We start from the raw sequence: 22829 nt of genomic DNA, 5'->3' as shown, positions 1-22829 counted from the left end.
ACATATCAAAAGGTGATTTAAATTACTCAAAATCAATTCTAAGAGATGGAAAAACTACATATATTAAATTAATGAATAAAAAAAAGATAACCTTTTAGTATATATATAAAATAAAAAAAATCGATTATGATAAACATTATGATATATTTTATTGATATATAATTAAATTTTATATATATATTTTATATATAAAACTCATGTTTCTTAAGAACTTTGAAATATTATAAAACAGAGAAACTCTCAGAATCAGATGTTAGAAAAAATTATGACCAAAACATAAATATTTTTAGCTAAAAACTTTACAATCGTAAAAAAAATTGTGTCACTGCATATCAAAAATCCTATTATTATTATTATTATTATTATTATTATTATTGTTATTATTATTATTAATATTACTATTATTATCATAAACATTCATATACTTCTAAATAATCCAAAAATTTATTACAAAAACGATAATGTAACTATAAGATAAATATCCCAAAATTGGAAAAATTATCAACAGGAATAAATAATTATAAATCAAAATGTGACAATGTATGTACGGGGCTCGACACACTGCTAGTGAGTCTTCTGTGTTTGTGGATGAAGTATTCGAAGGATGAAACCAACAGTGACTTTCCTTTTATTTCTCTGGGCCAGACAAAAAAAAAATAAAAGGCAAATTGTGTGTTAAATTTCGTTATAAATTTGCAGTGTCAAAAATTTCGGGGCTAAATTAAGTGTCAAAAGTTTGATGCCAAATTGACAGTGTCATAAGTCTGACATCAAATTTGCAGTGTCAAATATTCGTCACCAAATTAAGTGTCAAAATTTCGGAGCCAAATTGGCTATTAAAATCTCAGTACAAAATTTTTACTGTCAAAAATTTTGTCGCCAAATTAAGTGTTAAAAATTCGACGCCAAATTGATAGTGTCAAAAGTCGACATCAAGTTTGCATCGTCAAATATTCGTCGCTAAATTAAGTATCATAAGTTCGGCGCCAAATTGAAGGTGTCAAAATTTTAGCGCCAAATTTCCAGTGCCAAAAGTTGGACGTCAAATTGAAGGTGTTAAAATCTTGGTACTAAATTTGCGGTCTCGAAATTTCGTTGCCTAATTAAGTGTCAAAAGTTCGACGCCAAATTTGCAGTGTCGAAAAATCTGTCGCCAAATTAAGTGTCAAAAATTCGACATCAAACTGGCAGTGTAAAAAGTCAGACATCAAATTTGCAGTGTCGAATATTCATCGCTAAATTAAGTGTCAAATATTCTACGCCAAATTGAAAGTATCAAAAGTCAGACACCAAATTTGCCGTGTCAAATATTCATCGCCAAATTGTGTCAAATATTCTACGCCAAATTAACAGTGTCAACAGTCCAACATCAAATTTGCAGTGTCAAATATTACTCGCCAAATTAAGTGTCACAAATTCTAGGCCAAATTGACAGTGTAAAAAGTCAGACATCCAATTTGCCGTGTCAAATATTCATCGCCGAATTAAGTGTCAAAAATTAGAAGTCAAATTAGCAGTGTCAAAAATCCGACATCAAATTTGCTGTGTCAAATATTCATCGCTAAATTAAGTGTCAAAAATTCTACGTCAAATTGAAAGTGCCAAAAGTCAGACACCAAATTTGCTGTGTCAAATATTCATCGCTAAATTAAAGCGTCAAAAATTCTACGTCAAATTAGCAGTGTCAAAAGTTTAGTGCCAAATGGTCCTATTCCATGCTAGTCTGCAATACATATACGAGCCGAAATTGTTATTAATTACCGGTACCCCATCCACGAAATACCCAAAGTAAAATATACAGACACTCACCTTCATAAAAAATATTTGAAATTCTTCCCCTGCGTTGTTTCGTAAAGTTCCTTCGGCGAATAAAAAGTTCAATCAAGTTCCGTATAAGCCTAAGTCCCTTTACTTTATACGATGGTAAAGTTATATAAGTTATATAGGCATAAAAGTTTTAAATAGGCCTTTAAGTTTTTAACAATAACACAGTCACAAAATATTTGCACTAATTTCACACCTTTTTCGATTTTCTATAATTAAAAGATAAATTATAAATCATAAATAAATAAAAAGTTAAATCATAATTTCTATCAATAATTTAGGCCTATTTTTATAATAGAAATACTATTGAATAGGCCTAATGTATAAATACGTTTAAGAATAGTAACAATATTAAGACAAATTATAATTTATAAATAAATAAAAGCCAAATTATAATTTATATCAACTTAGGCCTATTTTTAGAATATAAATACTATTAAATAGGCCTACTATTAGATACGTTTAAGAATAGTAACAAAATTATGACAAATTATAATTTATAAATAAATAAAAAGTCAAATTATAATTTCTATCAATAAGTTAGGCCTATTTTTAGAATAGAAATACTATTGAATAGGCCTACTGTATAGATACGTTTAAAAATAGTTCATTTAAACTTCGAAAATAATATATTTTTCAATATATTTTGATGAAACAAATCAATATAAACTAAAAAAAAACTTAATAAACAACTATGAGAAAAAGTAAATAAAAATAAACCACAAAAATAAACTATTAAAAATAAACGGAAATATAAAGAAAAACGAAGAATTTATACAAGAGAAAGAGCGAATACAGAATACGATCGGGCCAGTGAACGTATGCGAGGTGTGAACGGCGAAGAACGAAGAACGACTGACTATCCGAGGCAGAGAACGTAGCCACGCCTACTCGCGTATACGCGCGCGCAAACGATTGCGTACGATTTGATTTTGAGTGTGGAAAGGAGATGGAGGTGTTGTGGATAAAATTCTTTAATTTTGGGTTATTATAATTATTAATTATGTATAAAATATAATGTTTTATGTATGTATGTATGTATGTATATGTATGTGTATGTATGTATGTATGTATGTATTAAAAATAACAGAATAGGTCCCTAGAGATTGCAAAAGAAGCAGGGGAAGGAAATAAAGACGATGGATTGACGAACTAAGAAAGTTTTCTGTTATAGACGGGCACAGAATGACCATAAACAGATGCAAGGGAAAGGACATGTCTGAGGCCTTTGGTCTGCAAGTGGACTAGTAATGGCTTGTAATGATGATGATGATATATTATATATAAAATTAATCATATATATATATATATATATATATATATATATATATAGATAGATAGATATATATCTATATATATATATATATATATATATATATATATATATATATATATATATATATATATATATGTATATATATATATATATATATATATATATATATATATATATATATATATTATATATATATATATATATATATATATATATATATATATATATATATATATATATATATACCTTCAAGTGTTCTAACATAAGATTCATCTTGAAGATATCTATACAGGAAATACAGCCATCTTAAAACTACAATAAAGATGGTGAGACTATTCCGATGGAGAAAGGAGTTAGACAGGGAGACCCCATCTCTCCTAAGTTATTCATAGCATGTCTAGAAGAAGTTTTTAAGAATATAGATTGGGAAAATGTAAGAATTCATATTAATGTGGAATACCTTAATAGATTTGCAGATGACATAGCTGCGTTTAGTGAATCATGGGAGGAGAGATGATAGAAGATTTGAAAAGAGAAAGCTGAAATGTAGGAAAGAAAATGAATATGGGTAAAACTAAAATAATGTTCAAAGAAAATGCTGAGACGACAAATAAGAGTTATGGACGAGCCTCTATTGATTATTAATGAATATATAAACTTAGGACAGACAGTAAGTGTTTCCCCAGGAAGCGAAAACAAAATTAAAAGAAAGATAAACAAGGAATAGAGAGCTTTTGGTAAACAAAATGATATTATGAAAATTAAAATGTCATATTCTCTAAAAAGAAAAGTATTTGATCAGATGGTCCTACCAGTTTTAACTTATGCGTCAGAAACTTGGAGCCTTACTGAAGCTCTAGAACATAAACAAGTGTCAACTCAAAGAGGTATGGAAATAATAATGATGGGAATAACACTAAAAGACAGAAAAGGAGCAACATGGATACGTGGGCAAACTAAAATAGATGATATTCTAACAACTTGTAAGGAAAAGAAATGGACATGGGCAGGACATATGAGAATGACAGATAATAGGACTTTGAAAATAACAGAATGGGTCCCTAGAGATTGCAAACAAAGCAGGGGAAGGAAGAGAAGACGAAACTATAGTCCATTTCTTTTAGAGATGCATATTTGCACCGACTCGCAGCGGTGCCCTTTTAGCTCAGAAAAGTTTCGTGATCGCTGATTGGTTGGAGTTATCTCGTCCAACCAATCAGCGATCTGGAAACTTTTCCGAGCTAAAAGGGCACCGCTGCGAGTCGGTGCAAATATGCATCGCTAAAAGAAATGGACTATAGTTTCAACTCAAAGAGCTATGGAAATAATAATAATGGGAATAACACTAAGAGACAGAAAAAGAGCAACATGGATACGTGAGCAAACTAAGAAATGGACATGGGCAGGACATATAATGGGAATGAGTGATAATAGAAGGACATTAAGAATAACAGAATGGGTCCCTAGATTTTGCAAACAAAGCCGGGGAAGGAAGAGAAGATGAAACTAGTTTCGACTCGAAGAGCTACGGAATGAATAATAATGGGAAAAACCATTTACATTACTGTATCACGTATAATATTACTTTTTCTTTAAAAAAAATTCCATATACAGGTTGCTTAATACCACAATGCACTGCTTTAGGCATACTGACAGCCCTACCCTCAACAAGGTTCAAAATCCCTCGATAAGATACGAAAAGCCGAGAGGAGAATAGTTCCGATTTTATCATTAAATTATGTGTTTCTGAAATATTTGATTAAAAAATCCCTCGATAAGGTACGAAAAGCCGTGAGGAGAATAGTTCCGATTTCATCATTAAATTATGTGCTTCTGAAATATTTGATTAATAATTTATGGTAGCCTATTCGAAACATCCTTGCCTGGCAATGTGTTGGATGGGAGTTTTGAGTCCCACTCAAGCTTGATAGTATATTGTAGTGACAGCAACTTAACCTTCCTTGTGAGCTAAGGAAGTGGGTTTTAGGAGAGCCTATAGCTCTACCTGCTGAGTCATCAGCAGCACCCATTGCCTGGCCCTCCTTGGTCCTAGCTTGGGCACTAATCGTATGTATATATGATCAGTCAATAGGGCATTTTCACTGTTCCTTGCCTCTGCCATTCATGAGTAACCTTTAAACCTTTATTATCTAATGAGATTATGTTCTCATAAGTTGGTAAGATTCCTGTCAACTAGACAATAGGTGTCATAAATGCACCTCTACACAAATTCTTATAGTATGCCACATTTCCGGTAGGCCCTGCTGCTGCCTCCGATGCCTTAGATGACCGCGGAGGTAGCAGCAGTAGGGGATTCAGCATTATGAAGCTTCATCTGTGGTGGATAATGTAGGAGGGTGGGCTGTGGCACCCTAGCAGTACCAGCTGAACTCGGTTGAGTCCCTTGTTAGGTTGGAGGAACGTAGAGAGTAGAGGTCCCCTTTTTTGTTTTGTTTCTTTTGTTGATGTCGGCTACCCCCCAAAATTGGGGGAAGTGCCTTGGTATATGTAAGTATGTTCTTTTGTTTTTCTTTACACATCACAAACTCAACATTCCTACTTGGACTGCAGATTGTAATTACTAGTAACAATACCTAACTTTTACGGTGTCGATCCATTTAATGTGGGAAGGTGGTGAACCAACAAGGGTGGTAAAAGAATTTGGGTCAGAAAATCTCACCTCCGAGAAGAATGGGTAGGATAAAACTTTCACGAGACGACACTATACATTTATTAATCAATTCAACTTCATCAAAATATGTACTGGTAATCATTTTTTATGTTCTTTATAAAGTAAAATGAATAAAAAGGATGGATTTTGAATCTTTTCATTTTAAATTCTCAGCTGGAAAAGATTAAATACAGTACTTTAATAGACTTACTTAGTGATCACTAGCAACTCCATTTTTTGCTATTTTATATGAAAAAAAAATATATATACAAATTACTATTACTAGCTACCCCTGTATGGACATGAGTCGTGGTATGACAATGAAACAATCTCCAAAAGATTTTGTAGATTTGAGAACAAAGTCCTCAGAAGGATATTGGGAGTTAAATGGCAGGAACGAATTAGAAATGAAATTTTAAGAGATATTACTCAAGTACCGTATGTTGATGAGATCATGGCGAGGGATAGATGGAGATAGTTTGGGCATGCTCTTTGCACTCCCCGAGAGAGATTAGTTCACTAAACTTTCAATTGGACTCCAGAAGGCACTAGAAGAGTTGGAAGTCCCAGACCTACATGGCTGAGGACTATGAAGCGTGAAGTAGGAGATGATGAATGGAGAAGTATTGAATTAAAAGCTCAAGATAGAGACGGCTGGCGAAATCTAAACGAGGCCCTTTGCGTCAATAGGTGTAGGACGGGATAATGATGGATGATGAACAAAACAAAAAGAGGGAGACATATCAATTCTTTGGCTGTCATTCAAAAACATATCTAAACTCCTGTGTGTGGACAAAATATACCAAACTTAAAGGTCAGGGACAAACTTACCTTACTTGTGGCGCACTAAAATACGAGGAGAAACTACTTCCGTCAGGATCGAAGCTTGTGGCGGTTATGCAAACGACCAATACGTAGTATTCGTAGGGTCAAATACAGTGCTGTAAATATTTACCGATTGTTGTAGTGCAATTATATAAAAAAAAAAACAAGAGAAATGAAAAAACATAGGAAAATATTACACTAGCATAATAACTAAAGTATAAATTTAAAACAAACAAAACTAAAAATTACAGCTAATATCTTGAAATCATAACAAATGAAAAAGAAAATAAAGTTGAATATTTCTCAAGTGCACAAACCTTACAGTGACATTTTGGGCATAATTGTGATACTCTACCGCTCAACCTAGAACCCATGGGTCTGTTGCAAGCTTCATTAATACTTTAATGGTCACTCAGGACTCCATTTTGACCCGCTAATGCTAAAATATTTTTCAAGGTAGAAGGAACCTTACTCTAGACCTTCCTATTCTATATAAGATCAAGGTGTAGAAGTATTTCTTTTCTCATTTTGCATGTTATTCCTCCGATATTGCAAAGGCAATCTATATTATCTCCTCATGATACTGTTTCTTAGTAAACATTATTCAGTACAATCTCATTTATATCTTATATCTTTATCAGACTTCTAATCTTCATTCTCAAACTGTTTAATACTGTACGGGTTCCTGTGTACCATTTTTATTTTTTCTAGCATCTAATAGTGATCACGTATTGTATGGCCAGATATAAATTTCTCTTATTCCAACGATCAAATTATCACGAAAGCTGCACATTAAATACTCTATCACCTCAATATTTAACCATGAAACTAACATCTTTCTTCTTCCCCAGTGTTATCCCTACATTAAGGGCTCGTTTTTGCATAGTTTATAATTTGGCAGAGGGTTTTTACAATTCACCCCCTTGCTATCATCAACCACAGTTATTGGCGATGGGCCTAACCTTTGGCTTAATAGTACAATTGTAAGACAGCAGTTTCCATAATCACTGGCAGTGGGCCATCATTTTGCTGAAAAGCAAGACTGCGAGGCAGCAGGTGTTCTTTTAGTCGCTTTCTACAACACGCAGGATGTATGGTGGAAGTACTCTTACAAGTCTGCCACAGGGCAGTGCTATTTGACTAAGCAGCAGCTGTTCTTTCAGTCGCTTTCTACGACACGCAGGATGTATGGTGGAAGTACTCTTACATACCTGCCACAAGGCAATGCTATTTGACTTACAATGTACCTTAGCAAATACTGTATATTGTTTCACTAGGATTTAATACAGTGACAGCATCATTATTAAAAATGCTTCCATATCAGATTTCTACTTTTAGGTTCAGTGTGAAATGAGTTCTCTCCATTACCCTCTGCCCTATCCATTTTATACCTCAACTCCTATCTAGTCTAGGTATTCTAGGATTCTTAGGGTTGCGGTGGCCTAAGTGGTCAAGTTCCTGACTGGTGATTGCTAGACTGGGGTTCGAGTCCCGCTCAAACTCGTTAATTTCCTTGGTTGCTGCAACCTCATCATTCTTGTGAGCTAAGGATAGGGGGTTTGGGGGAGCCTATAGGTCTACCTACTGTGTAATCAACATCCATTGCCTGGCCCTCTTTGGTCCTAGCTTGGGTGGAGAGGGGGTTTGAGCACTGATCATATGTATACATGTATATGGTTAGTCTCTAGGGCATTGTCCTCCTTGATCAGCCAATGGCACTGTCCCTTGCCTCTGCCATTCATGAGCGGCCATTAAACCTTGAAACCTTTAATGTTATTTTCATAGCACTTCCTACTGGCTTTGTCCAGCTAATTCCATCTCTATTTCTTCTGTGACTTGACTATTCACCGAGACCTCATAACTATTTCCCAGCTGCTGGACCGGACGGCACATTTCTAAGCAACCTCCTCATTTGTGTTAAAATCTCGCTCCACTCTGGTTGTAAATCTAAGCACGCTGTAGTCATGCCTCTACAAAACCTAGTTTTTCAATCTCAGTGACCAAGACGTTGCTGGTAAGACGTCATGTTAGTATAAACGCAAATTCCAAACAATGATCTTCGGGTATCGAAAGTCACCAGCTGATTGAGCACCACAATTAAGATAAATTTCGTTATTATTCTACATCAGAAGCGCATTATTTTCTAGAAGTTGTGCTGTACCAAATGTTGCCATATGAGAGAGAAACATATTCTAAGACAAACATCCAGTATTTTGGATAAGTTATGTCAACCATGTTTGCTGATTTCCTTTGTTACTTTAGTACAATATCAAAATCAGAATTAGCTCGACAACTTAAACAAACGGTTAATGTTTCGTGATCAACCATAGAGGGAGAGATTATGTACCATCCTACGCTTTTCATAGTTTGTATACGTAGGAAAAAACAACAGATTTTAAAAGTATTTTGTATATTTCTTTGATATATAAACCGAACTTCTTTAAACTTAGGAGATAAAAGGGATTTTGAAGAAGGAAAAAATCTATTTCTGGGCTCAACCTGTGTCGCTCCGTGAAATGCTCCTTAAAGCACCATTTCAAAGGTGTAAATACTGCTAAATATACCAGAGAAAAAAGTTGCATGGAATGCCAGGAATATACCCAGCTCGCTCACCCTTATAGGGTGTCGGTATAGAGACTGGGGCGTGTTAAAACCACTATCAGAGGTCCCTTTCCAATTAGACTTCTCCCTCCTCAAAATCCCCCGTTACTACGAGGTGTCGTTCTCTACAGCTACTGCCCCCTCTCCCACCACCACCACCACCACCACCGTCACCACCACCACCACCACCACCTATCATTCTCCCACCATTCCTTCTAAGCCCCCGTGAACGTTCGGACGTGTTTTTCGTAGCTCTGTGTTATTTTGTGTTTTTGAAGATGTCAAGCATTTTCGAGATCCCTGCTCCCAAGTTGAGTATTATATTTGTCTGTTTGGGATTTCTAGGTAGCGACACACGTTCATTTAATAACATTGTTGGTCTTTCTCTCAGCCGCCTTGTTGACGCTCCCTTACGGGTGTGTATGCGGCCTTTAAAGGTCTGTATATACATAGGAACAAACACATATTCCTCATAAAGTAAGTCGCTACTTAAAACTAAAATCATATATCATTCAATTTAGTTTTTTCTAAGTTATCACTCATTTCAGATCTTTGCTTTCTTAAATGCTTAATATAAGGAAAGAAAACATCATTAATGATGTAGGAAAATAACTTTTTAATTGACAAAGTTTAAATAAATACATCGTAATTGCAATCGAAAACTGTTTGAAAAGGCACAGGATACCATTTAGCTCTTTATGAATTGATCACATTCAAGACATTTTTGCCGAGTACCGTTTAGTGATGATATATTCACCAAAACGCAGTACTTTTTAAATAGAAGTTACCACTAATGCGATGTAATAAAACAAATAGATTACTATTATGTTCACTGAAAAGCTACACAATACATTGGTATTTGAATTAATGGACTGTATTTCATTTTATTTTTGCTATATTATCAGATCAGTGTATTATCTAGAATTCAAATACAACGAAATGATCCTTTAAAAACTGTTGTAGTAACGTAGAGGAAACTTATCACGACGGAAAACAACCACCGATATTTTTCCTCCATCAAATTTTAATAACAAAAGGCATAAGCTTCATGACATGACACAACAATAATGACTACATATATAGGAAAAATCTTTGGCTCTTTTTGTGGAGGGGTTTTTCAATGAATATTCACTTCTAAAGTATTGATAGGAATGAGTTTCAGCTTATGGAATGTTTATAAAGTCAGTAACTTTTAAGAAATCTAAATCCTTTGGTTTAAACTTGCATAATTCATTTCCAAAGTTACTAAACTGGTTTAAATTTGTGTTGCTGACTTAGAAGAAATTTGATTTAGTTAATGACTGACTTCAAAAGTGCCAAAAAATGTTTGATTTTTTTAGTACTAATATGATTTCGTCTCGTCTTAAGAATTGGTTCGATGAATTTTTCACTTTGTAAAATAGATTCAATGACTTAAAATTAAAAATTTCTCTTTTGGAAATCATTATTGACCACAGTTACATAATGCTAAAATATTTAGTATTGTAATCAACTTTGTGAAATGATTATTTGATGAACATTAACACAAACAGTAGCAAATGGACTCTGTTTAAAATCGCCACTTTGAGAAACATTTGTGCAGTATGCAATTTCTAGTCTTTGAGAAGCCCTCCTTCTCTTTCCCACCGTTAACTTTGCAATGGGGTCGGTTGACTGGTATGGCCTCTTTGAGAAGTCTTGTCCTTATGATCTGCATTTGCAGACTCAAATATCTCTATGACACAACACCAAATATAAATTGTAAAAAATTTTTGCCTTGAATAAATAAGACAATAAACCTCTTAACCCTTTTACCCCCAATGGACATACTGGTACGTTTTACAAAACTCATCCTTTTACCCCCATGGACGTGCTGGTACGTCCTTGCAAAAAACTGCTATTTACATTTTTTTTTGCATATTTTTGATAACTTTATGAGAAACTTCAGGCATTTTCCAAAAGAATGAGACCAACCTGACCTCTCTATGACAAAAATTAAGGCTGTTAGAGCAATTTGAAAAAAATATATTGCAAAATGTGCTTGAAAAAGAAAACGCCTGGGGGTTAAGTTCCAAATAGCTTGGGGGTAAAAGAGTTAAATATATTATTGTACATAATTTAACTTACCCAATTGAGGAAAAAATAGTAAATGAACTAAATTCTTTGTATTTACCTGCAAAACCTAATATATCCCATTATCATGAAGAACTTCCGGGCAGCGAGCGCAAAACCTGAAAGCCAGACGCACAATAGCAAGCTGAAGCAGAATGTACACAGGTTGTAAATGTGGCAGCAACACACGGTACACAGGTCGAAGATGTGGCAACACAGTAGATTCTCTTCAATTCTCGAGCTTAAAATTACTCGGTAACCGTATCCAGGAGACTTGATAGGGCCGTTTGCTCCGTCGATAACGGGGAAACGGCGTTGTCGGGCAGATGCCAAATGGATACTCGTCCTAAACGGTCTCCCACTGCTAAGAGGGCCATACTGCAAAGAGGAAGAAGTAGTTATAGATTATTTTTACTCGCAAGAACGAACACGGGCATAGCTAGAGATTTGGGGACCGGGGATGCTGAGTTACTAAAGAGGGACCCCTCCTACTTACCCTGGTGAGTTGGTGGTAATTTTTTATATTTACATACAGTACTTTCATTTACTGATCCTGCTTTGGAGGAGCCCATCTCTTAGAGGCCCTGGGGGCATTTTAAAAAAGACCCACCATGTCCCCATCTTCGCTACGCCACTGAGCACAAAAAGTATTCTAAAATATACAGGAAATAAGAGGGATTTGAAATCTAAGTAATAAGGCTTCTGTAATAATAAGACAGGTGTTTTCCAGCTGAAATCTTTAACTTTCAGAAAAACAACAGGATGTTGAGGAAGAAACTAAACAATATGAAAATGGAAGTAAGAATTACAATGATTTAAAACTCATAGTACTGGAAAAATTCCATTTGTATAAGGATGACCATATTAAGGCTAATTACTGATTACTTATGATATTGTATAAACTTAATAGACTTGAGTTGTATGGCCTCGTACTAAGGACAGCGTTGCCATTTAGAGCGAGGTTCAAATTAAATATCGCAAGTTGAAAGAAAAATACTGGATGAGAAGTAAAGAAGACTTGATGACAATAGAAGAGTAGATGGAAGCAATATCTCTCCTTATATGATTCCTCGACATGAACTATAAAGCAAAGAAATTCATTTAGGCACCCTATTATTATGATAAAACATCATGTGCACTATAAAGACCACTAGTAAAAGCCAAAGAATAATATCACTCACTCTTTTTTGTTGAACTTCAAGTACGTAATCGAGGCAGGCTTTTCAGCGGCCCGCAGACTCAAAAACGGCTGGCAACTCTTCATGCCGAAGTCGTGCAGTGCAACCTGTCCGGTGACCAATCCGACGGCCACGACCATCGGCCTTGAAGGCGACAATTCCGCGCACGTTATGATTTCTTCGCTGTATATGACGTTCACGGGTTTGTTTGGCTGAAAAACAGAAATATATATATATATTACACGCTGAGTCACAACCCTAGTAGGAAAAGTCGGGAGCTATAAGCCCAAGGACTCTAAACAGGAAAAAAAAGCCAGTGAGGAAACAAGGAAACAAATAAAGTACAAGTAGTGGACAATCAAAATGAAAATATTTTAAGAACAGTAAAAAGGAAAAGTAGAATGGTATATGCCCAAGGGCTCTAACAAGAAAAAATAGCCCATTGAGGAAACAAGGAAACAAATAAACTACAAGAGAAGTAATGGACAATCAAAAGGAAATGTTTTTAGAGCAGTAACAACATTAAATTAGATCCTTCATATATAAAAAATTATTAGAAATGAATACAGAGCCGCTCAGTTTTTTTCTCGTTGAAAATCAACCTCACAACTCTCGTCTTTACTTCTGATGAACTAATTGGACTCGCAAACAACTACTTGGAACCTATTAAGTTTTTAAGTTGAGAGCCTTCTGTACGATACTATAATAATTTCAATTCTTTTAATCAACCAGAAAGTGATACATATCTTAAGGTTTTACGTAATTTTTTTCAAGTGTCTTTGCCATAGATAAATTTCAAATCTTTTCATTAACATAAATGAGATAAGTATATTAAAAAATGCAGTTCCATCAAGACAGAGGGTAAGGCGTCTAAATTTTTATAGACAAATGTCAAGTGCAAATGTTTCTCTCTCCACAAACTGTCCACTTACAATATTACATATTTAGGAGTACTGTATCCCTTGATTGTAACCTTATTTTCATTTCAATATTAATATTCTACATGAACATCTTACAATATGACCAAACCTATATAAAAAAGTATATAAAATCTCTCCTAAGTGACAATTACTAAAGAAAACAAGCTTGCAATTTCTTATTAGAAGAAAAAACGCATTCGTTGTTTTGGAAACGAGTCAAAATCAACATTTTTCTTAACGAAAACAACAACGCCGTACCTGGAGTATCGAGAAGAGACGTATCTGATTGTCCGAAGCCGAGGACAAGACGGCGTTGTGGTGATGAGGAGAAAACTGGGACGCCAGAACTCTGCCGGTGTGGGGGCTGAGGACGGAAGTCACGCACCTCACTAATCTGACTTCGTCAAATTCTTTTCCTGCTGGTACCTGTGGGAATGAGTGGTTTAAAGTTATTAATACTATTATTACATACATATACCAAGGCACTTCCACCAATGGGGTAGCGGACATCAAACAAATGAAAAACAAGGGGACCTTTCCTCTCTACGCTCCTCCCAGCCTGACGAGGGACTCAACCGAGTTCGGCTGGTACTGCTAGGGTGCCACAGCCCACCCTCCCCCGTTATCCACCACAGATGAAGCTTCATAATGCTGAATCCCCTACTGCTGCTACCTCTGTGGTCATCTAAGGCACCGGAGGAAGCAGCAGGGCCTACCGGAACTGCGTCACAATCGCTCGCCATTCATTCCTATTTCTAGCACGCTCTCTTGCCTCTCTCACATCTATTATTATAATTACTAAATAATCTACTCAGAGCATTAATTGAAATATATCAGCAATACATGTTTAAAGGTTGATAATACCGTACACAATAATAAGAGATATTTCAATGTCTAGAAGTTATGCATACATGTTCAGCAAACTAGCAAGACCCGTTGGAGCAAGGCACTAGATGTTGATACCTCAGCAAGCAGGCTTAAGAACCTTCAGACCCGTATATCAATAGACCTCCAAAATCCACATTATTATTATTATTACTAGTTAAGCTACAACCCTACTTGGAAAAGCAGGATGCTACAAGCACAAGAGCTCCAATAGAGAAAAATAGCCCAGTGAGGAAAGGAAATAAGGAAATAGATAAACGATATGAGAAATAATGAATAATTAAAATTAAATATTCTAAAAACAGTATCAACATCAAAACAGATATGTCATATATAAACTATAAAAAGACTTATGTCAGCCTGATCAACATAAAAACATTTGTTGCAAGTTTGAACTTTTGAAATTCTACCGATTCAACTACCCGATTAGGAAGATCATTCCACAGCTTGTTCACAGTGGTTTATAAGAACTTTAACATCATTTGCCAGGGAAAACTATCCAACTATGCCCCAGGATTACATCAAAGACCTACACTGTGGGAGTCATTGACAATACTACTTAAGCGGCAGTAAAAAGTTGAATTCAAATGCCCTTTGAATAGTAAATTTCTCACTGACCTTCAAAAACATTTACAAAACATAAATTAATCTTTTATTAACCATATAGTGTCTTTAAATCTTAATGCAATGAATGTTTTTATGTAGAACAGGCTCACATAAGTCTCTCATCATGGTTTATGTTGACAGATCTATTTTAACGTTGTTACTGATCTTAAAGTATTCTATATTAACTATTCATTACTTCTCATGTACTTTATTTCCTTATTTCCTTTCCTCACTGGGCTATTTTTCCCAGCTGGGGCCCTTGGGATTATATCAGCTTGCTTATTCAACTAGGTTTGTAGCTTAGCTAGTGATAATAATAATTTAAAACTAATAAAGTGGCTACACGGTAAGGTATAGATATATTATAAAGATGGTGACACCTACATATTATAAAGAATAGACGAACATAAAAGATGGTGACACCTACATATTATAAAGAATAGACGAACATAAAAGATGGTGACACCTACATATTATAAAAAATAGACGAACATAAAAGATGGTGACACCTACATATTATAAAAAATAGACGAACATAAAAGATGGTGACACCTACATATTATAAAAAATAGACGAACATAAAAGATGGTGACACCTACATATTATAAAAAATAGACGAACATAAAAGATGGTGAAACCTACATATTATAAAGAATAGACGAACATAAAAGATGGTGACACCTACATATTATAAAGAATAGACGAACATAAAAGATGGTGACACCTACATATAAAGAATAGACGAACATAAAAGATAGTGACACCTACATATAAAGAATAGACGAACATAAAAGATGGTGACACCTACATATAAAGAATAGACGAACATAAAAGATAGTGACACCTACATATTATAAAGAATAGACGAACATAACAGATGGTGAAACCTACATATCATAAAGAATAGACGAACATAAAAGATGGTGACACCTACATATCATAAAGAATAGACGAACATAAAAGATGGTGACACCTACATATTATAAAGAATAGACGAACATAAAAGATGGTGACACCTACATATCATAAAGAATAGACGAACATAACAGATGGTGACACCTACATATTATAAAGAATAGACGAACATAACAGATGGTGACACCTACATATTATAAAGAATAGACGATGGTGACACCTACATATCATAAAGAATAGACGAACATAACAGATGGTGACACCTACATATTATAAAGAATAGACGAACATAACAGATGGTGACACCTACATATCATAAAGAATAGACGATGGTGACACCTACATATCATAAAGAATAGACGAACATAAAAGATGGTGAAACCTACATATTATAAAGAATAGACGAACATAAAAGATGGTGACACCTACATATTATAAAGAATAGACGAACATAAAAGATGGTGACACCTACATATTATAAAGAATAGACGAACATAAAAGATGGTGACACCTACATATAAAGAATAGACGAACATAAAAGATGGTGAAACCTACATATTATAAAGAATAGACGAACATAAAAGATGGTGACACCTACATATTATAAAGAATAGACGAACATAAAAGATGGTGACACCTACATATAAAGAATAGACGAACATAAAAGATGGTGACACCTACATATTATAAAGAATAGACGAACATAAAAGATGGTGACACCTACATATTATAAAGAATAGACGAACATAAAAGATGGTGACACCTACATATTATAAAGAATAGACGAACATAAAAGATGGTGACACCTACATATCATAAAGAATAGACGAACATAACAGATGGTGACACCTACATATTATAAAGAATAGACGAACATAAAAGATGGTGACACCTACATATTATAAAGAATAGACGAACATAAAAGATGGTGACACCTACATATCATAAAGAATAGACGATGGTGACACCTACATATCATAAAGAATAGACGAACATAACAGATGGTGACACCTACATATTATAAAGAATAGACGAACATAAAAGATGGTGACACCTACATATCATAAAGAATAGACGAACATAAAAGATGGTGAAACCTACATATTATAAAGAATAGACGAACATAACAGATGGTGACACCTACATATTATAAAGAATAGACGAACATAAAAGATGGTGACACCTACATATTATAAAGAATAGACGAACATAAAAGATGGTGACACCTACATATTATAAAGAATAGACGAACATAAAAGATGGTGACACCTACATATTATAAAGAATAGACGAACATAAAAGATGGTGACACCTACATATTATAAAGAATAGACGAACATAAAAGATGGTGACACCTACATATTATAAAGAATAGACGAACATAAAAGATGGTGACACCTACATATCATAAAGAATAGACGAACATAACAGATGGTGACACCTACATATTATAAAGAATAGACGAACATAAAAGATGGTGACACCTACATATTATAAAGAATAGACGAACATAAAAGATGGTGACACCTACATATCATAAAGAATAGACGATGGTGACACCTACATATCATAAAGAATAGACGAACATAACAGATGGTGACACCTACATATTATAAAGAATAGACGAACATAAAAGATGGTGACACCTACATATCATAAAGAATAGACGAACATAAAAGATGGTGAAACCTACATATTATAAAGAATAGACGAACATAACAGATGGTGACACCTACATATTATAAAGAATAGACAAACATAAAAGATGGTGACACCTACATATTATAAAGAATAGACGAACATAAAAGATGGTGACACCTACATATTATAAAGAATAGACAAACAAAAAAGATGGTGACACCTACATATTATAAAGAATAGACGAACATAAAAGATGGTGACACCTACATATTATAAAGAATAGACAAACATAAAAGATGGTGACACCTACATATCATAAAGAATAGACGATGGTGACACCTACATATCATAAAGAATAGACGAACATAAAAGATGGTGACACCTACATATCATAAAGAATAGACGAACATAAAAGATGGTGACACCTACATATTATAAAGAATAGACAAACATAAAAGATGGTGAAACCTACATATTATAAAGAATAGACAAACATAAAAGATGGTGAAACCTACATATTATAAAGAATAGACAAACATAAAAGATGGTGACACCTACATATCATAAAGAATAGACGATGGTGACACCTACATATCATAAAGAATAGACGAACATAAAAGATGGTGACACCTACATATCATAAAGAATAGACGATGGTGACACCTACATATCATAAAGAATAGACGAACATAAAAGATGGTGACACCTACATATCATAAAGAATAGACGAACATAAAAGATGGTGACACCTACATATCATAAAGAATAGACGAACATAAAAGATGGTGACACCTACATATCATAAAGAATAGACGAACATAAAAGATGGTGACACCTACATATTATAAAGAATAGACAAACATAAAAGATGGTGAAACCTACATATTATAAAGAATAGACAAACATAAAAGATGGTGACACCTACATATCATAAAGAATAGACGATGGTGACACCTACATATCATAAAGAATAGACGAACATAAAAGATGGTGACACCTACATATCATAAAGAATAGACGAACATAAAAGATGGTGACACCTACATATCATAAAGAATAGACGAACATAAAAGATGGTGACACCTACATATCATAAAGAATAGACGAACATAAAAGATGGTGACACCTACATATTATAAAGAATAGACGAACATAAAAGATGGTGACACCTACATATTATAAAGAATAGACGAACATAAAAGATGGTGACACCTACATATTATAAAGAATAGACAAACATAAAAGATGGTGACACCTACATATCATAAAGAATAGACGATGGTGACACCTACATATCATAAAGAATAGACGAACATAAAAGATGGTGACACCTACATATTATAAAGAATAGACGAACATAAAAGATGGTGACACCTACATATCATAAAGAATAGACGAACATAAAAGATGGTGACACCTACATATCATAAAGAATAGACGAACATAAAAGATGGTGACACCTACATATTATAAAGAATAGACAAACATAAAAGATGGTGAAACCTACATATTATAAAGAATAGACAAACATAAAAGATGGTGACACCTACATATCATAAAGAATAGACGATGGTGACACCTACATATCATAAAGAATAGACGAACATAAAAGATGGTGACACCTACATATCATAAAGAATAGACGAACATAAAAGATGGTGACACCTACATATCATAAAGAATAGACGAACATAAAAGATGGTGACACCTACATATTATAAAGAATAGACGAACATGAAAGATGGTGACACCTACATATCATAAAGAATAGAACGAACATATAAGATGGTGACACCTACATATCATAAAGAATAGAACGAACATATAAGATGGTGACACCTACATATCATAAAGAATAGAACGAACATATAAGATGGTGACACCTACATATCATAAAGAATAGACGAACAAAAAAGATGGTGACCCCTACATATAAAGAATAGACGAACATAAAAGATGGTGACACCTACATATAAAGAATAGACGAACATAAAAGATGGTGACACCTACATATAAAGAATAGACGAACATAAAAGATGGTGACACCTACATATAGATAGTATAGTATCTTCCTAGTCTCATACGACCGCAAATCGTAAAACGGTACATTACCTCAGACGTTGTCGAGCAAACGAATAGCCCTCCCCCTTCGGCTCCGATAACAAACAACGTCGGATCTTCCTTATTGAACGAGGCGGATGTCACCTCGACGCCTTCGGTTTCGTCGATGGGGCCGCGGATACCTCGGGGAACGTCTTGACTCTGTAGCATGAACCTGAAATAAAGGAAACAGATGTTAGGAGATAGAGTTTCTCAAGTTCTTCGACATTTTATTCACATTGATCCACTTCATTTTCAAACTTTTACTTTCCATCAAAGATTATTCCTGTGTCATTCAACTAAAGTAAAGATTATTCATTTGTCATTCAACCAAAGTAAAGATTATTCTTGTGTCATTCAGCCAAAGTACAAGATGATTCATTTGTCATGAATCACTTCACTTTCAAACTTATTTTCCATAGAAGATTATTCCTGTGACATTCAGCCAGACTAAAGATAATTCCTGTCTCATTCAACCAAAGTAAACATTATTCATGTCTCATTCAGCCAAAGTAAACATTATTCATGTGTCTTTCAACTACAGTAAAGATTATTCATTTGTCATTCAACCAAAGTAAAGATTATTCCTGTGTCCTTCAACCAAAGTAAAGATTATTCCTGTCTCATTCAACCAAAGTAAAGATTATTCCTGTGTCATTCAACCAAAATAAAGAATATTCCTGTCTCATTCAACCAAAGTAAAGATTATTCCTGTGTCATTCAACCAAAATAAAGAATATTCCTGTCTCATTCAACCAAAGTAAAGATTATTCCTGTCTCATTCAACCAAAGTAAAGATTATTTCTGTCTCATTCAACCAAAGTAAAGATTATTCCTGTGTCATTCAACCAAAATAAAGAATATTCCTGTCTCATTCAACCAAAGTAAAGATTATTCCTGTCTCATTCAACCAAAGTAAAGATTATTCCTGTCTCATTCAACCAAAGTAAAGATTATTCCTGTCTCATTCAACCAAAGTAAAGATTATTCCTGTCTCATTCAACCAAAGTAAAGATTATTCCTGTCTCATTCAACCAAAGTAAAGATTATTCCTGTCTCATTCAACCAAAGTAAAGATTATTCCTGTCTCATTCAACCAAAGTAAAGATTATTCCCGTCTCATTCAACTAAAGTAAAGATTATTCCTGTCTCATTCAACCAAAGTAAAGATTATTCCCGTCTCATTCAACTAAAGTAAAGATAATTCCCGTCTCATTCAACCAAAGTAAAGATTATTCCTGTCTCATTCAACCAAAGTAAAGATTATTCCTGTCTCATTCAACCAAAGTAAAGATTAGTCCTGTCTCATTCAACCAAAGTAAAGATTATTCCTGTCTCATTCAACCAAAGTAAAGATTAGTCCTGTCTCATTCAACCAAAGTAAAGATTATTCCCGTCTCATTCAACCAAAGTAAAGATTATTCCTGTCTCATTCAACTAAAGTAAAGATAATTCCCGTCTCATTCAACCAAAGTAAAGATTATTCCTGTCTCATTCAACCAAAGTAAAGATTAGTCCTGTCTCATTCAACCAAAGTAAAGATTAGTCCTGTCTCATTCAACCAAAGTAAAGATTATTCCCGTCTCATTCAACCAAAGTAAAGATTATTCCTGTCTCATTCAACCAAAGTAAAGATTATTCCCGTCTCATTCAACCAAAGTAAAGATTATTCCTGTCTCATTCAACTAAAGTAAAGATAATTCCCGTCTCATTCAACCAAAGTAAAGATTATTCCTGTCTCATTCAACCAAAGTAAAGATTAGTCCTGTCTCATTCAACCAAAGTAAAGATTAGTCCTGTCTCATTCAACCAAAGTAAAGATTAGTCCTGTCTCATTCAACCAAAGTAAAGATTAGTCCTGTCTCATTCAACCAAAGTAAAGATTATTCCCGTCTCATTCAACCATAAGATTATTCGTCTCATTCAACCAAAGTAAAGATGATTCCTGTCTCATTCAACCAAAGTAAAGATTATTCCTGTCTCATTCAACTAAAGTAAAGATTATTCCTGTCTCATTCAACTAAAGTAAAGATTATTCCTGTCTCATTCAACCAAAGTAAAGATTATTCCTGTGTCATTCAACCAAAGTAAAGATAATTCCTGTGTCATTCAACCAAAGTAAAGATTATTCCTGTCTCATTCAACCATAAGATTATTCGTCTCATTCAACCAAAGTAAAGATGATTCCTGTCTCATTCAACCAAAGTAAAGATTATTCCTGTCTCATTCAACTAAAGTAAAGATAATTCCCGTCTCATTCAACCAAAGTAAAGATTATTCCTGTCTCATTCAACCAAAGTAAAGATGATTCCTGTGTCATTCAACCAAAGTAAAGATAATTCCTGTGTCATTCAACCAAAGTAAAGATTATTCCTGTCTCATTCAACCATAAGATTATTCGTCTCATTCAACCAAAGTAAAGATGATTCCTGTCTCATTCAACCAAAGTAAAGATTATTCCTGTCTCATTCAACTAAAGTAAAGATTATTCCTGTCTCATTCAACTAAAGTAAAGATTATTCCTGTCTCATTCAACCAAAGTAAAGATTATTCCCGTCTCATTCAACTAAAGTAAAGATAATTCCCGTCTCATTCAACCAAAGTAAAGATTATTCCTGTCTCATTCAACTAAAGTAAAGATAATTCCCGTCTCATTCAACCAAAGTAAAGATTATTCCTGTCTCATTCAACCAAAGTAAAGATTAGTCCTGTCTCATTCAACCAAAGTAAAGATTAGTCCTGTCTCATTCAACCAAAGTAAAGATTATTCCTGTCTCATTCAACCAAAGTAAAGATTAGTCCTGTCTCATTCAACCAAAGTAAAGATTATTCCCGTCTCATTCAACCAAAGTAAAGATTATTCCTGTCTCATTCCACTAAAGTAAAGATAATTCCCGTCTCATTCAACCAAAGTAAAGATTATTCCTGTCTCATTCAACTAAAGTAAAGATTATTCCCGTCTCATTCAACCAAAGTAAAGATTATTCCTGTCTCATTCAACCAAAGTAAAGATTATTCCTGTCTCATTCAACCAAAGTAAAGATTATTCCCGTCTCATTCAACCAAAGTAAAGATTATTCCTGTCTCATTCCACTAAAGTAAAGATAATTCCCGTCTCATTCAACCAAAGTAAAGATTATTCCTGTCTCATTCAACCAAAGTAAAGATTAGTCCTGTCTCATTCAACCAAAGTAAAGATAATTCCCGTCTCATTCAACCAAAGTAAAGATTATTCCTGTCTCATTCAACCAAAGTAAAGATTATTCCTGTCTCATTCCACTAAAGTAAAGATAATT

At 34.1% G+C, this 22829-nt stretch overlaps 1 protein-coding gene across 1 annotated transcript in view; it reads right to left on the bottom strand.

Annotated features, from left to right (window-relative positions):
- Positions 1-10459: 10459 nt before the first annotated feature.
- Positions 10460-22829, bottom strand: part of LOC137625743 (cytoplasmic dynein 2 intermediate chain 2-like) — a 52441-nt gene continuing 40071 nt past the window's right edge. The window contains exons 8-11 of the mRNA XM_068356635.1: positions 19546-19708; positions 13645-13812; positions 12470-12678; positions 10460-11666 (exon numbers count right to left, since the gene is read on the bottom strand). Coding sequence (XP_068212736.1) covers positions 11537-11666; positions 12470-12678; positions 13645-13812; positions 19546-19708 — 670 coding nt within the window. The 3' untranslated portion in view covers positions 10460-11536. The remainder of the gene's footprint in view (positions 11667-12469; positions 12679-13644; positions 13813-19545; positions 19709-22829) is intronic.

Source organism: Palaemon carinicauda, chromosome 32 (genome assembly GCF_036898095.1).
Source record: "Palaemon carinicauda isolate YSFRI2023 chromosome 32, ASM3689809v2, whole genome shotgun sequence".
NCBI classification, from domain to species: domain Eukaryota; kingdom Metazoa; phylum Arthropoda; class Malacostraca; order Decapoda; family Palaemonidae; genus Palaemon; species Palaemon carinicauda.
This window is presented reverse-complemented; position numbering and strand designations above follow the sequence as displayed.